The following is a 16,623-nucleotide window of genomic DNA, read 5'->3' as shown; positions in this document are numbered from 1 at the left end:
GATGACGATAATGGGATGAAGATGATGATGATGATGATGATGATGATGATGATGATGATGATGATGATGATGATGATGATGGGGTGATGAAGATGACAATGGTGGTGGTGGAATGACGATGGTGGTGATGTGATGGTGACAATGATGACATGACGATGATGATGATGATGACGATAATGGGATGAAGATGATGATGATGATGATGATGATGATGATGGGGTGATGAAGATGACAATGGTGGTGGTGGAATGACGATGGTGGTGATGCGATGGTGACAATGATGACATGACGATGATGATGATGATGACGATAATGGGATGAAGATGATGATGATGATGATGATGATGATGATGATGATGACGATGATGGGGTGATGAAGATGACAATGGTGGTGGCGGGATGACGACGGTGGTGATGTGATGGTGACAACAACGATGACATGACAACGACGATGACAATAACGGGATGAAGATGATGACGATGACGATGACGATGATGATGATGATGATGTGATGAAGACCACCACGATGACCATAACGAGTGATCCCACCTCGTCTCCCCCCCCAGGTCGCCTGCTGGAACCACTGGGAGCACTGGGAGCCCCACTGGGAGCACTGGGAGCTCCACTGGGAGCACTGGGGGGACTGGGGGGACTGGGAGCTCCACTGGGAGCACTGGGAGCCCCACTGGGGGCTCTGGGGGGACTGGGAGGATTGGGGGGACTGGGGGGACTGGGAGGACTGGGAGGGGCACTGGGAGCCCCACTGGGAGCACTGGGAGGAGCTGCTGGGGGGCCACTGGGAGCACTGGGAGCACTGGGAGCCCCACTGGGGGCACTGGGGCCGCTCCCGGGGGTCCCCCTGGGGCCGTGAACTGGGAGGGACTGGGGAGACTGGGATGGACTGGGGACAATAAAGGCACTGGTGTCACCTGGCGGTCACTGGTGTGAACTGGGGGGCACTGGGAGGGACTGGGACAAACTGGGAGGGACTGGGAGCACTGGGAGCACTGGGAGCCCCACTGGGGGCACTGGGGCCGCTCCCGGGGGTCCCCCTGGGGCCGTGAACTGGGGACAATAAAGGCACTGGTGTGAACTGGGGGGCACTGGTGTGAACTGGGGGGAACTGGGAGGGACTGGGACAAACTGGGAGGGGATTGGGGGGCACTGGGAGCACTGGGAGCCCCACTGGGGGCACTGGGGCCGCTCCCGGGGGTCCCTCTGGGGCCGTGAACTGGGAGGGACTGGGGGGCACTGGGGGAGCACTGGGGACAATAAAGGCACTGGTGTGAACTGGTGGTCACTGGTGTGAACTGGGGGGAACTGGGAGGGACTGGGACAAACTGGGAGGGGATTGGGGGGCACTGGGAGCCCCACTGGGAGCTCTGGGGCCGCGAACTGGGAGGGACTGGGGGAGACTGGGATGGACTGGGGACAATAAAGACACTGGTGTGAACTGGGGGGAACTGGGAGGGACTGGGACAAACTGGGAGGGACTGGGAGCACTGGGAGCACTGGGAGCCCCACTGGGAGCTCTGGGGCCGCTCCCGGGGGTCCCTCTGGGGCCGTGAACTGGGGACAATAAAGGCACTGGTGTGAACTGGGGGGCACTGGGAGGGACTGGGAGGGACTGGGAGGGAACTGGGATGGACTGGGAGGGACTGGGAGGGAACTGGGATGGACTGGGGGGGACTGGGGGGGACTGGGATGGACTGGGATGGACTGGGAGGGGACTGGGATGCACTGCAAGGCAACTCGGAGGGACTGGGACAAACTGGGAGGGACTGGGAGGGGATTGGGGGGCCCTGGGAGCACTGGGAGCTCCTCTGGGGGCACTGGGGGGGTCTCAGGTGACACTGGGAGGGGTCCCAGGTGACATTTGGGGGGTCCCAGGTGACACTGGGGGGGTCTCAGGTGACATTTGGGGTCTCAGGTGACATTTGGGGGGGTCCCAGGTGACACTGGGGGGGTCCCAGGTGACACTGGGAGGGGTCCCAGGTGACATTTGGGGTCTCAGGTGACACTGGGAGGGGTCCCAGGTGACATTTGGGGTCCCAGGTGACACTGGGGGGGGTCTCAGGTGACATTTGGGGGGTCCCAGGTGACACTGGGGGGGTCACAGGTGACATTTTGGGGTCCCAGGTGACATTTGGGGTCCCAGGTGACACTGGGGGGGTCTCAGGTGACATTTTGGGGTCCCAGGTGACATTTGGGGTCCCAGGTGACACTGGGGGGGTCTCAGGTGACACTGGGGGGGTCCCAGGTGACACTGGGGGGGGTCTCAGGTGACATTTTGGGGTCCCAGGTGACATTTAGGGGTTCCCAGGTGACACTGGAGGGGTCCCAGGTGATACTGGGGGGGTCCCAGGTGACATTTGGGGGTCCCAGGTGACATTTGGGGTCCCAGGTGACACTGGGGGGTTCTCAGGTGACACTGGGAGGGGTCCCAGGTGACATTTGGGGTCTCAGGTGACATTTGGGGGATCACAGGTGACACTGGGGGGGTCCCAGGTGACATTTGGGGTCTCAGGTGACATTTGGGGGATCACAGGTGACACTGGGGGGGTCCCAGGTGACATTTGGGGTCCCAGGTGACACTGGGGGGGGTCTCAGGTGACATTTGGGGGTTCTCAGGTGACACTGGGGGGGGTCCCAGGTGACATTTTGGGGGATCACAGGTGACATTTTGGGGGGTCCCAGGTGATACTGGGGGGTCCCAGGTGACACTGGGAGGGGTCTCAGGTGACATTTGGGGTCTCAGGTGACATTGGGGGGGTCTCAGGTGACATTTGGGGGGTCCCAGGTGACATTTGGGGGATCACAGGTGACATTTGGGGGGTCTCAGGTGACATTTGGGGGATCACAGGTGACACTGGGAGGGGTCTCAGGTGACATTTGGGGTCCCAGGTGATACTGGGGGGTCCCAGGTGACACTGGGAGGGGTCTCAGGTGACATTTGGGGTCTCAGGTGACACTGGGGGGTTCTCAGGTGACATTTGGGGGATCACAGGTGACACTGGGGGGTCCCAAACAGCCCTACAAGGTCCCAAATGTGGCGAATTCCATTGTCCCCAAATTGTCCCCAAACACCCCCAAATTGTCCCCAAATGATCCCCAGAATGTCCCCAAATGCCCCCAAATTGTCCCCAAACACCCCCAAATAGTCCCAAACCCTCCCCAAAATGTCCTCAGATGTCCCCAAACATTCCCAAATTGTCCCCAAGCTCCTCCAAATTGTCCCCAAACACCCCCAAATTGTCCCCAAATGATCCCCAAATTGTCCCCAACCACCCCCAAAATGTCCCAAACCCTCCCCAAAATGTCCCAGATGTCCCCAAACATTCCCAAATTGTCCCAAACCCTCCCAAATGTCCCCAAATTGTCCCCAAATGTCCCCTGAACTGTCCCCAAATTGTCCCCAAACACCCCCAAATAGTCCCAAACCCTCCCCAAAATGTCCCCAAATGATCCCCAAAATGTCCCCAAACACCCCCAAATTGTCCCCAGATGTCCCCAAACATTCCCAAATTGTCCCCAAACCCTCCCAAATGTCCCCAAATTGTCCTAAATGACCCCAAAAGTCCCCAGATTGTCCCCAAATGCCCCTGAACCGTCCCCAAACCCTCCCAAATGTCCCCAAATTGTCCCCAAACACCCCCAAATTGTCCCCAGATGTCCCCAAATCATTTCCAAATGTCCCCAAACTGTCCCAAACGTCCCCAGATTGTCCCTAAATGACCCCAAAAGTCCCCAGATTGTCCCCAAACCCTCCCAAATGTCCCCAAACTGTCCCTAAATGACCCCAAAAGTCCCCAGATTGTCCCTGAACTGTCCCCAAACTGTCCCCAGATGTCCCCAAATCATTTCCAAATGTCCCCAAACTGTCCCCAAACATCCCCAGATTGTCCCTAAATGACCCAAATGTCCCCAAACTGTCCCCAAACCGTCCCAGATGTCCCCACAATGAAGGGCCCCCGGTCCCAGTTTTTAACCCTTTATTGTCGGTGTCCCCTCCCCGGGGGGGTGGCACTGTCACGCTCTGGGGACAATGTCACCATGTCACAATGTCACCGTGTCACACCGCGGGGAGCAGCCGCGTCCCCCCCTCCCCCCGCGGTGCCACCTCCCCCCGGCCGTGTCCCCCCGGTGTCACCAGGGCCTGGGGACAGCTCAGATCTTGCCGGGGAAGGTGCCCTCCTCACGGGCCTCGTCCCACGCCGTCACCTGGGCACACACAGGGGACATTGGGACATTTGGGGACATTTGGGGGGTTGGGGACATTTGGGGACATTTGGGGGGTTGGGGACATTTGGGGGTTGGGGACATTTGGGGGGTTGGGGACATTTGGGGGTTGGGGACATTTGGGGACATTGGGGACATTGGGGGACATTTGGGGACATTGGGGGGATTGGGGACATTTGGGGGTTGGGGACATTTGGGGACATTGGGGACATTTGGGGACATTGAGGACACTGGGGACATTGGGGGACATTGGGGACATTGGGGGACATTGGGGACATTGGGGACATTGGGGGACATTGGGGACATTGGGGGACATTGGGGGACAGTGGGGACATTTGGGGACATTGGGGGACAGTGGGACATTGGGGACCTTTGGGGACATTTGGGGACATTTGGGGGTTTGGGGACATTTGGGGACATTGCGGATTGGGGACATTGGGGACACTGGGGGGGATTGGGGACATTTGGGGGATTGGGGACATTTGGGGACATTGGGGACATTTGGGGACATTTGGGGGGTTGGGGACATTGGGGACATTGGGGGACATTTGGGGACATTGGGGGGGATTGGGGACATTTGGGGACATTGAGGGGATTGGGGACATTTGGGGGGTTGGGGACAATTCGGGACATTGGGGGGTTGGGGACATTTGGGGGGTTGGGGACAATTCGGGACATTTGGGGGATTGGGACATTTGGGGACATTGGGGACAATTCGGGACATTGGGGGGTTGGGGACATTTGGGGACATTGTGTGGCTGGGAATGCTGGGGACATTGGGGAGTTGGGGACACTCTGGACATTTGGGGACATTGGGGACATTTGGGGGGTTGGGGACATTGGGGGGTTGGGGACATTTGGGGACATTGGGGACATTGAGGGGGATTGGGGACATTGGGGACAGAGAAGAGATTGGGGACATTGGGGACATCTGGGGGAATTGGGGACATTTGGGGACATCGGGGGAGATTGGGGGTTGGGGACATTGGGGACATGAGGGCAGTTGGGGATGTTGGGGACATTGAGGGACATGGGGGACATTGGGGGGATTGGGGACATTGGGGGGGTTGGGGACACTGAGGGGATTGGGGACATTTGGGGACATTGGGGACATTTGAGGAGATTGGGGACATTGTGTGGCTGGGAATGCTGGGGACATTGGGGAGTTGGGGACACTCGGGACATTTGGGGACATCTGGGGACATTGGGGGGGTTGGGGACATTTGGGGACATTTGGGGACATCAGAAGGATTTGGGACAGTGGGGACATTGGGGCACAGGTGGCCCTTGGTGACATTTGGGGACATTGGTGGCATCGGGGACTATTGGGGGCCCTTGGGGACAATTGGGGACACTGGGGGTTGGGGACACTGGTGACGTTTGGTGACATTTGGTGGCACTCGGTGCCATCACTCACCCACGAGGTGGGGCACAGGGGGACACTGGTGACATTTGGTGACATTTGGTGACATTTGGTGGCACTTGGTGCCATCCCTCACCCCCGAGGTGGGGCACAGGGGGACATTGGTGACACTTGGTGACATTTGGTGACATTTGGTGGCACAGGTGCCATCACTCACCCACGAGGTCGGGCACAGGGACTTGTAGACGCGGAAGTACCACTGGCACGGGGTGGCATCGGCGCCGCGGGCGTCCATGGCGCGCTGGCACCGCTGGAAATCTGGGGACAACAACGGGGACATTGGGGACATTGGGGACAATGAGGGGACAATGGGGACACACGGGGACATTGGGGGATCAGGGACGTTGGGGACAATGGGGACACTGAGGGGACAGTGAGGACATTTGGGGATTGGAGACATTGGGGACACTGGGGACACTGGGGGATCAGGAGATGAGGGACATTGGGGACACTGGGGACACCGAGGGATCAGGGACATTGGGGACACTGAGGGGACATTGGGGACATTGAAGACATTGAGGACATTGGGGACATTGGGGACACTGAGGGATCAGGGACATTGGGACACTGAGGGGACAGTGGTGGCATCAGCGCCGCGGGCGTCCATGGCGCGCTGGCACCGCTGGAAATCTGGGGACAACAACGGGGACATTGGGGACATTGGGACAATGAGGGGACATTGGGGACACACGGGGACATTGGGGGATCAGGACGTTGGGGACACTGGGGACACTGAGGGGATTGGGGACATTGGGGACAATGGGGACATCGGGGACATCGGGGACACTGAGGGATTGGGGACATCAAGGGGACATTAAAGACATCGGGACACTGAGGGGACATTGGGGACATTGGGGACGCTGAGGGACAGTGGGAACGTTGAGGGGACACTGGTGACAGTGAGGGGACATTGAGGGATTGGGGACATTGGGGACACTGAGGGGACATTGAGGACATTTGGGGGATTTGAGACATTGAGGACATTGGGGGATCAGGAGATCAGGGACATTGGGGACACTGAGGGGACAATGGGGACATTGAGGGATTGGGGACATTGGGGGATCAGAAGATCAGGGACATTTGGGGGATTGGGGACATTGAGGACACTGGGGACAATCGGGATCAGGGACGTTGGGGACATTGGGGACACTGAGGGGACAATGGTGGCATCGGCGCCGCGGGCGTCCATGGCGCGCTGGCACCGCTGGGAGTCTGGGGACACACGGGGACATTGAGGGGACATTAAGGGGACATTGTGGGACATTGAGGGGACATTGGGGACATTGGGGACACTGAGGGGACATTGGGGACAATGGGGACAATGGGGACATTGGGGACACTGAGGGGATTGGGGACATTTGGGGGATTTGAGACATTGGGGACATTGGGGACATCGGGGACATCGGGGACACTGCGGGATTGGGCACATCAAGGGGACATTAAAGACATTGGGGACACTAAGGGGACACTGAGGGGACATTGAGGGGACACTGGTGACAGTGAGGGGACATTGAGGGATTTGGGACATCGGGGACACCGAGGGGACATTGAGGACATTCGGGGGATTTGAGACATTGGGGACATTGGGGGATTGGGGACATTGGGGACACTGAGGGGACATGGGGGACACTGAGGGGACATTGGGGACATTGAAGACATTGGAGACATTGGGGACACTGCGGGATTGGGGACATCGAGGGGACATTAAAGACATTGGGGACACTGAGGGGACATTGGGAACATTGAGCACACATTGGTGACAGTGAGGGGACATTGGGGGATTGGGGACATTGGGGACACTGAGGGGACATTGGGGACATTGGGGACATTGGGGACACTGAGGGAATTGGGGACATCGAGGGGACATTGAAGACATTGGGGACACTAAGGGGACACTGAGGGGACATTGGGAACGTTGAGCACACATTGGTGACAGTGAGGGGACATTAAGGGGACATTGTGGGACGTTGAAGACATTGGGGACATTGAGGGGACATCGGGGACATTGGGGACATTGGGGGATCAGGAGATCAGGGACGTTGGGGACATTGGGGACACTGAGGGGACAATGGTGGCATCGGCGCCGCGGGCGTCCATGGCGCGCTGGCACCGCTGGAAATCTGGGGACAACAACGGGGACATTGGGGACATTGGGGACAATGGGGACACTGAGGGGACAATGGGGGATCAGGGACATTGGGGACACCGGGGACAATGGGGACATTGGGAACAATGGGGATATTGGGGACATTGGGGGATCGGGGACATTGGGGACACTGAGGGGACATTGGGACACTGAGGGGACAATGGGAACATCGGGGACATTGGGGACATTGGGGGATCAGGAGATCAGGGATGTTGGGGACACTGGGGACACTGAGGGGACAATGGTGGCATCGGCACCGCGGGCGTCCATGGCGCGCTGGCACCGCTGGAAATCTGGGGACACACGGGGACATTGGGGACACCAATGGGGACATTGGGGACATTGAGGGGACATTGAGGACATCGAGGGGACATTAAAGACATTGGGGACACTGAGGTGACATTGGGGACATTGGGAACGTTGAGGGGACGTTGGTGACAGTGAGGGGACATTAAGGGGACATTGTGGGACATTGAGGGGACATTGGGGGATTGGGGACATTGGGGACACTGGGGACATCAGGGACACTGAGGGGACATTGAGTGGCTGGAGCAGGGAGAAAAAACCCCAAATTTGGGCATTTTGGGGGCATTTTTTGTGGGAATTTTGTTGGAATTTTTTGTATTTTTGTGATTTTGGGGTTCCCCAGGTGGATTTTGGGGTGAATTTGGGGAATTTTGGGGTGAATTTTGGGGGATTTTGGGAGTTTTGGGGGAAGATTCTGGGGATAAAAACCCCAAGTTTGGGCATTTTGAGGCAATTTTGGGCATTTTTGGGGTAATTTTTGGGTTTTTTTGGGCCATTTTTGAGGGATTTTTGTGGGAATTTTTGCATTTTTGGTATTTTGGGGTTCCCCGTGTGGATTTTGGGGTGAATTTGGTGGATTTTGGGGCTCCATACCCAGGTAGTTCTGCCAGCAGTTCCTGGTCTGGTTCTGGTTGGGGAAGCGGCGACAAAAACCCCAAATTTGGGCATTTTTGGGGCATTTTTGTGGGATTTTTGTGGGAATTTTTGGCTTTTGGTATTTTGGGGTTCCCGGTGTGGATTTTAGGGTGAATTTGGAGGATTTGGGGAGTTTTTGGGAAGATTTTGGGGATAAAACCACAAACTTGGGCGTTTTGGGGGCATTTTTGAGGCAATTTTGGGTCATTTTTGGGGTAATTTTTGGGTTTTTTGGGCCATTTTTTTGTGGGATTTTTGTGGGATTTTTTGCATTTTTGTGATTTTGAGGTTCCCCGTGTGGATTTTGGGGTGAATTTGGGGAATTTTGGGGTGAATTTGGTGGATTTTGGGGCTCCATACCCAGGTAGTTCTGCCAGCAGTTCCTGGTTTGGTTCTGGTTGGGGAAGCGGCGACAAAAACCCCAAATTTGGGCATTTTTGGGGCATTTTTGTGGGAAGTTTTGTGGGATTTTTGTGGGAATTTTTGTATTTTTGGTATTTTGGGTTTCCCTGTGTGGATTTTGGGGTGAATTTGGGGAATTTTGGGGGTGAATTTGGAGAACTTGGGTCATTTTTGGGGAAGATTTTGAGGATAAAAACCACAACTTTGGGCGTTTTGAGGCAATTTTAGGGCATTTTTGGGGCACTTTTATGGGAATTTTTGTGGGATTTTTGTGGGAATTTTTGCATTTTTGTGATTTTGGGGTTCCCCGTGTGGGTTTTGGGGTGAATTTGGTTGATTTTGGGGCTCCATACCCAGGTAGTTCTGCCAGCAGTTGCGGGTCTGGTTCTGGTTGGGGAAGCGGCGACAAAAACCCCAAATTTGGGCACTTTTGGGGCATTTTTGTGGGAATTTTTGTGGGATTTTTGTGGGAATTTTTTGCATTTTTGTGATTTTGGGGTTCCCCATGTGGATTTTAGGGTGAATTTGGGGAATTTTGGGGTGAATTTGGAGGATTTGGGGAGTTTTTGGGGAAGATTTTGGGGATAAAACCACAAACTTGGGCGTTTTGGGGGCATTTTTGAGGCAACTTTGGGTCATTTTTGGGGTAATTTTTGGGTTTTTTGGGCCATTTTTTGTGGGATTTTTGTGGGAATTTTTGCATTTTTGTGATTTCGGGGTTCCCCGTGTGGATTTTGGGGTGAATTTGGGGAATTTTGGGGTGAATTTGGGGCATTTTGGGGCTCCATACCCAGGTAGTTCTGCCAGCAGTTGCGGGTCTGGTTCTGGTTGGGGAAGCAGCAACAAAAACCCCAAATTTGGGCATTTTTGGGGCATTTTTGTGGGAAGTTTTGTGGGATTTTTGTGAGAATTTTTGCATTTTTGTGATTTTGGGGTTCCCCATGTGGATTTTAGGGTGAATTTGGGGAATTTTGGGGTGAATTTGGAGGATTTGGGGAGTTTTTGGGGAAGATTTTGGGGATAAAACCACAAACTTGGGCGTTTTGGGGGCATTTTTGAGGCAATTTTGGGTCATTTTTGGGGTAATTTTTGGGTTTTTTGGGCCATTTTTTGTGGGATTTTTGTGGGATTTTTTGCATTTTGTGATTTCGGGGTTCCCCGTGTGGATTTTGGGGTGAATTTGGGGAATTTTGGGGTGAATTTGGTTGATTTTGGGGCTCCATACCCAGGTAGTTCTGCCAGCAGTTCCTGGTCTGGTTCTGGTTGGGGAAGCGGCAACAAAAACCCCAAATTTGGGCATTTTTGGGGCATTTTTGTGGGAATTTTTGTAGGATTTTTCTGGGAATTTTTGTATTTTTGGTATTTTGGGTTTCCCTGTGTGGATTTTAGGGTGAATTTGGGGAATTTTGGGGTGAATTTGGAGGACTTGGGTCATTTTTGGGGAAGATTTTGAGGATAAAAACCACAACTTTGGGCGTTTTGAGGCAATTTTGGGGCATTTTTGGGGCACTTTTATGGGAATTTTTGTGGGATTTTTGTGGGAATTTTTGCATTTTTGGTATTTTGGGGTTCCCCGTGTGGGTTTTGGGGTGAATTTGGTGGATTTTGGGGCTCCATACCCAGGTAGTTCTGCCAGCAGTTGCGGGTCTGGTTCTGGTTGGGGAAGCGGCTGTCGAACGGCGCCGTCTTGTAGCGGCAAAGCTTCAGCTTCATGTCCTCTGCCATGGCTAATTAGCACAATTAATTAATTAATTAACACCCGCGCTCGTTAATCACCTCCTAGAGAATGTTAATTAGCAGCCTGAGGGGGTTAATTGGGTATAAAGGGCGTTAATTGCTTAAAAAACACAAAAAAATTTGAGTTTTTCAATCTTTTTATGAGGGTTTAAACCACAAAAATGTTGTTAATTGAATTAATTAGCAGCTAATCAGTTAGCTAAATATCTAATTAGAACCTAATTAGCTAACTGCCAATTTCTTCATTATTAGTAGCTTATTAATACTTATTAGTCAGCTCATTAATTATTAATCAATCCCAACCCAAGAAAACTCAACTTTTACATTTTTTAATGAGTTTAAGAGAAAAATTACTTTAATTAAGTTAATTAGCAGCTAATTAATTAGCTAAATAACTAATTAGAACTTAGTTCATTGTCAATCTCTTTATTATTAATAGCTTATTAATACATATTAGTTTATTAATTACTAATAAATCCCAACCCACTACAATAAATATAAGAAGCGAAATCAGCAAAAAAAGAAATTAAAAAGTCACAAATTATGCTAATTAGCAGCTCACTAATTAACTGAGCAACTAATTAGAGCCTAGTTAAATAGTTGCCAATCTAGCTATTAATTAGCTCATTAATTATTCATCAATCCCAACCCACTGTGATAAATTTGGGAACTGAAATCAGCAGGAGAAAATATAAAAAACTCACTAATTATGCTAATTAGCAACTCATTAGCCAACTAAATAACTAATTAGGACCTAGTTAATTAGTTGCCAATCTAGTTATTAATTGGCTCGTTAATTATTCATCAATCCCAACCCACTGTGATAAATTTGGGAAGTGAAATCAGCAGGAAAAGAAATTATAAAAATCACTGATTATGCAAATTAGCAGCTAATTAATTAGCTAAACAACTGGCCAGCACCTAATGAATTAACTACCAACCCCAGCAGGTAATTAGCTCGTTAATTGTTAATTAACCATATCCAATAATAATAAACAACGCAATAAAAGAGAAACAGCAGCAGCAACAACCAGGGCTCCCAGTTCAAACCAGTTCAAACCAGTTCAAACCAGTAACCCCTGAGGTCCCTCCCAGTTCAAACCAGTTCATCCCAGTTCAAACCAGTAACCCCCGAGATCCCTCCCAGTTCATCCCAGTTCAAACCAGTAACCCCCCAGACCCCTCCCAGTTCAAACCAGTTCAAACCAGTAACCCCCGAGATCCCTCCCAGTTCATCCCAGTTCAAACCAGTAACCCCCCAGACCCCTCCCAGTTCAAACCAGTTCATCCCAGTTCAAACCAGTAACCCCCCAGACCCCTCCCAGTTCAAACCAGTTCATCCCAGTTCAAACCAGTAACCCCCCAGACCCCTCCCAGTTCAAACCAGTTCATCCCAGTTCAAACCAGTAACCCCCCAGACCCCTCCCAGTTCAAACCAGTCCGTCCCAGTTCAAACCAGTAACCCCCAGACCCCTCCCAGTTCAAACCAGTTCAAACCAGTAACCCCCGAGATCCCTCCAGTTCATCCCAGTTCAAACCAGTAACCCCCCAGACCCCTCCCAGTTCAAACCAGTTCATCCCAGTTCAAACCAGTAACCCCAGACCCCTCCCAGTTCCCTTCAGAACCCTCCCAGTCCATCCCAGTTCTCTCCCAGTTCATCCCAGTGTCATCCAGTAACCCCCAGACCCCTCCCAGTTCACCCCAGACCCCTCCCAGTTTATCCCAGTTCATCCCAGTCACCCCCCCAGTGCTCCCAGTTCACCCCAGTCCCCTCCCAGTCCCTCCCAGTCCCTCCCAGTTCCTCCCAGTTCATCCAGTCCGGCCCTCACCGCCCTCAGCGCGCCCCTCACGACCTCGCACCCTCCCCAGTCCCTCCCAGTCCCTCCCAGTTTATCCCAGTTTATCCCAGTACCCCCCTCAGCGCTCCCAGTAGCCCCCAGTCCCTCCCAGTCCCTCCCAGTTCATCCCAGTCCCTCCCAGTTCTCCCAGTACGTCCCAGCTCTCAAAGTCACTTTCACCCCCGCTCTCCGCTCGCCGGAACCAACGAGACGCGGCAGAAGCGACGGAGAGTCGCCGGAAATGACGTCAATAAAGACCATCGAGAGCAGGCTTCCGGCCGGAGCGTCTCCTCCGGAGGAAAAATGGCGGCGGCGCCCACCCGCGAGTCCGCCGGAACTGCCCCGAAACGGCGCCAAAACGCCGCGAGACGCCGAAAAAACCCGTTAGAGCCCCAAAATCCCAATTTTTTACCCCAAAATTTCCATTTTTGACCTAAAATCCCATTTTTGTCCCAAAATCGCCATTTTTTACCTCAAAATCCCCTCAGGAGCCTCCTTGAAGCGCTCTGAGGGCACTTCCGCCAAAGGTGGGCGGGGTTTGAGCGTCGGGAGCGGGATGCGCATGCGCAGGGCTGGGAGACGATGGTTGTGACGTCATTTCCGGATCCGGCAGAGACGCGCGGGCCACGCGTGGAGAGAGCGGCGCGATGAGGCCGGGTGGGAACTGGGACAAACTGGGACAAACTGGGACAAACTGGGACAAACTGGGACAAACTGGGAGGGACTGGGAAGGGATTTTGGGGTAACTGGGATAAACTGGGATGGACTGAGCGGGACTGGGACAAACTCGGATAGACTGGGAGAGGATTTGGCGGGAACTGGGACAGACTGGGATAAACTGGGAGGGACTGGGATTAACTGGGAGGGACTGGGAAGGGATTTGGGGTAACTGGGATGAACTGGGATGGACTGGGAGGGACTGGGATAAACTGGGAGGGACTGGGGGGAACTGGGAGAGGATTTCGGGGTAACTGGGATGAACTGGGAGGGACTGGATGACTGGGCAGACTGGGGGGATGTGGGAGAGAGAGGGATGAACTGGTTTGAACTGGGAGGGACTGGGAGAGGGAACTGGGGTTACTGGATGAACTGGGAGAGGACTGGGATGGGATTGGGCCAAACTGGGAGGGACTGGGATGGACTGGGAGAGGATCAGAGGGTAACTGGGATGAACTGGGAGCGAACTGGATGGACTGGATGGAGGCAGGGCTGAACTGGGCATACTGGGAGGAACTGGGAGAGGATTTGGGGGTAACTGGGATGGACTGGGATGAACTGGGAGGGACTGGGATGGACTGGGAAGGGATTTGGGGGGAACTGGGTTAAACTGGGACAAACTGGGAGAGACTGGGAGAAGATTTGGGGGAACTGGGACAAACTGGGAGGGAACTGGGACAAACTGGGAGGGAACTGGGATAAACTGGGAGGGGACTGGGATGAACTGGGAGGGGACTGGGCCAGACTGGGATGGAGCCAGAGGTGAACTGGGGACACTGGGAAGGAACTGGGGTAACTGGGATGGACTGGGAGGGAACTGGGAGCGTTTTGGGGGTAACTGGTTTATACTGGGTTATACTGGGAGCAGACTGGGGGAGGCGTTGGAGCCAAACTGGGAGCACTGGAGGCCCCAGAGCTGCTCCCAGTATAACCCAGTCCATCCCAGTATAAACCAGTACATCTCAGTTCCCTCCCAGTCCATCCCAGTATAAACCAGTACAGCCCAGTATAACCCAGTCCCTCCCAGTTCCTCCCAGTCCATCCCAGTATAAACCAGTACATCCCAGTATAACCCAGTCCATCCCAGTATAACCAGTTCAGTTCATCCCAGTATATCCCAGTTCAATCCCAGTATATCCCAGTCCATCCCAGTTCCTCCCAGTTTATCCCAGTCCATCCCAGTTCAATCCCAGTCCCTCCAGTTCAATCCAGTCCCTCCCAGTATATCCCAGTCTGACCAGTTTCCCCACAGGTTTCAGCCCCCGGGGTGGACGCGGTGGATTCCGAGGCAGAGGTGAGTCCCAGTACAAACCAGTATGGACCAGTAACACTCCCAGTATAGCCCAGTATCCCCAGTTCCCCTCCCAGTATAAACCAGTATAACCCAATTCCCTTCCCGGTCCCTCCCAGTATAAACCAGTATAACCCAGTTCCCTTCCCAGTATATCCCAGTCCCTCCCAGTACATCCCAGTTTCCCTCCTAATGTACCCCAGTATGCCCAGTTTCCTCCCAGTACAAACCAGTATATCCCAGTATAACCCAATTTCTCTTCCAGTTCCTCCCAGTATAAACCAGTATACCCCAGTTACTCTTCCAGTATCCCCAGTTCCCCTCCCAGTCCCTCCCAGTATATCCCAGTATCCCCAGTTCCCCTCCCAGTATGTCCCAGTATGTCCCAGTATCCCCAGTTCCCCTCCCAGTATGTCCCAGTATCCCCAGTTCCCCCTCCAGTATGTCCCAGTATATCCCAGTCCCTCCCAGCTCCCCTCCCAGTCCATCCAGTATCCGCAGTTCCTCTCCCAGTATAAACCAGTATACCCCAGTTACTCTTCCAGTACCCCCAGTTCCCCTCCCAGTCCCTCCCAGTATATCCCAGTATAACCCAGTTCCCCTCCCAGTCTATCCAGTATAACCCAGTTCCCCTCCCAGTCCCTCCAGTATATCCCAGTATATCCCAGTTCCCCTCCAGTCCCTCCCAGTATATCCCAGTATAACCCAGTTCCCCTCCCAGTCTATCCAGTATATCCCAGTATAACCCAGTTCCCCTCCCAGTCTATCCCAGTATAACCCAGTTCCCCTCCCAGTATCTCCCAGTATAACCCAGTTCCCCTCCCAGTATATCCCAGTATAACCCAGTTCCCCTCCCAGTCTATCCCAGTATAACCCAGTTCCCCTCCCAGTATATCCCAGTATAACCCAGTTCCCCTCCCAGTCTCTCCCAGTATAACCCAGTTCCCCTCCCAGTCTATCCCAGTATAACCCAGTTCCCCTCCCAGTCCCTCCCAGTCTATCCCAGTATAACCCAGTTCCCCTCCCAGTATATCCCAGTATAACCCAGTTCCCCTCCCAGTCCCTCCCAGTCTCTCCCAGTATAACCCAGTTCCCCTCCCAGTCCCTCCCAGTATATCCAGTATAACCCAGTTCCCCTCCCAGTATATCCCAGTATAACCCAGTTCCCCTCCCAGTCCCTCCCAGTCTATCCCAGTATAACCCAGTTCCCCTCCCAGTCTCTCCAGTATATCCCAGTATAACCCAGTTCCCCTCCCAGTCTCTCCAGTATAACCCAGTTCCCCTCCCAGTCCCTCCCAGTATATCCCAGTATAACCAGTTCCCCTCCCAGTCCCTCCAGTATATCCAGTATAACCCAGTTCCCCTCCCAGTATATCCCAGTATAACCCAGTTCCCCTCCCAGTATATCCCAGTATAACCCAGTTCCCCTCCCAGTATATCCCAGTATAACCCAGTTCCCCTCCCAGTCCCTCCCAGTATATCCCAGTATAACCCAGTTCCCCTCCCAGTCCCTCCCAGTATATCCCAGTATAACCCAGTTCCCCTCCCAGTCCCTCCCAGTATATCCCAGTATAACCCAGTTCCCCTCCCAGTATATCCCAGTATATCCCAGTATACCCAGTTCCCCTCCCAGTCCCTCCCAGTATATCCCAGTATAACCCCGTTCCCCTCCCAGTATATCCCAGTATAACCCAGTTCCCCTCCCAGTCTCTCCCAGTATATCCCAGTATAACCCAGTTCCCCTCCCAGTATATCCCAGTATAACCCAGTTCCCCTCCCAGTCTATCCCAGTATAACCCAGTTCCCCTCCCAGTCTATCCCAGTATATCCCAGTATAACCCAGTTTCCCCCCGCAGGTTCCGGGTTCGCGCCCCGCGGAGGGGCGG

At 53.7% G+C, this 16,623-nt stretch overlaps 1 protein-coding gene and 1 long non-coding RNA gene across 4 annotated transcripts; one reads left to right on the top strand and one right to left on the bottom strand.

The window, feature by feature from the left end:
* Positions 1–3,976: 3,976 nt before the first annotated feature.
* Positions 3,977–12,981, bottom strand: LOC134434218 (cytochrome c oxidase subunit 6B1-like). Of its 3 annotated transcripts, XM_063182893.1 has the most exons (4): positions 12,889–12,981; positions 10,773–10,881; positions 5,821–5,921; positions 3,977–4,222 (listed from the first exon to the last, which is right to left on the bottom strand). In XM_063182893.1, the coding sequence occupies exons 2-4, from the start codon at positions 10,876–10,878 to the stop codon at positions 4,169–4,171; spliced, it is 261 nt and encodes an 86-aa protein (XP_063038963.1). In that variant the 5' UTR covers positions 10,879–10,881; positions 12,889–12,981; the 3' UTR covers positions 3,977–4,168. The 3 variants fall into 3 exon arrangements, 2 of the variants coding, with proteins under 2 accessions (XP_063038963.1, XP_063038962.1); XM_063182892.1 differs by lacking the exons at positions 10,773–10,881; positions 12,889–12,981 and adding an exon at positions 9,507–9,675; XR_010031825.1 differs by lacking the exons at positions 10,773–10,881; positions 12,889–12,981 and adding an exon at positions 9,507–10,735 and having other exon boundaries at positions 4,191–4,222.
* Positions 12,982–13,338: 357 nt separating this feature from the next.
* On the top strand, positions 13,339–16,620 carry LOC134434216 (uncharacterized). Its single transcript, XR_010031824.1, has 3 exons — positions 13,339–13,386; positions 14,699–14,740; positions 16,594–16,620. It is a non-coding gene; the product is annotated as an uncharacterized LOC134434216 (long non-coding RNA).
* The last annotated feature ends 3 nt before the right edge of the window (positions 16,621–16,623 follow it).

Source organism: Melospiza melodia, unplaced genomic scaffold (assembly GCF_035770615.1).
Source record: "Melospiza melodia melodia isolate bMelMel2 unplaced genomic scaffold, bMelMel2.pri scaffold_335, whole genome shotgun sequence".
In the NCBI taxonomy this organism is placed as follows: Eukaryota; Metazoa; Chordata; class Aves; order Passeriformes; family Passerellidae; genus Melospiza; species Melospiza melodia.
Note: the sequence above shows the minus strand (reverse complement) of the source record. Positions and strands in the feature narration are given on the sequence as shown.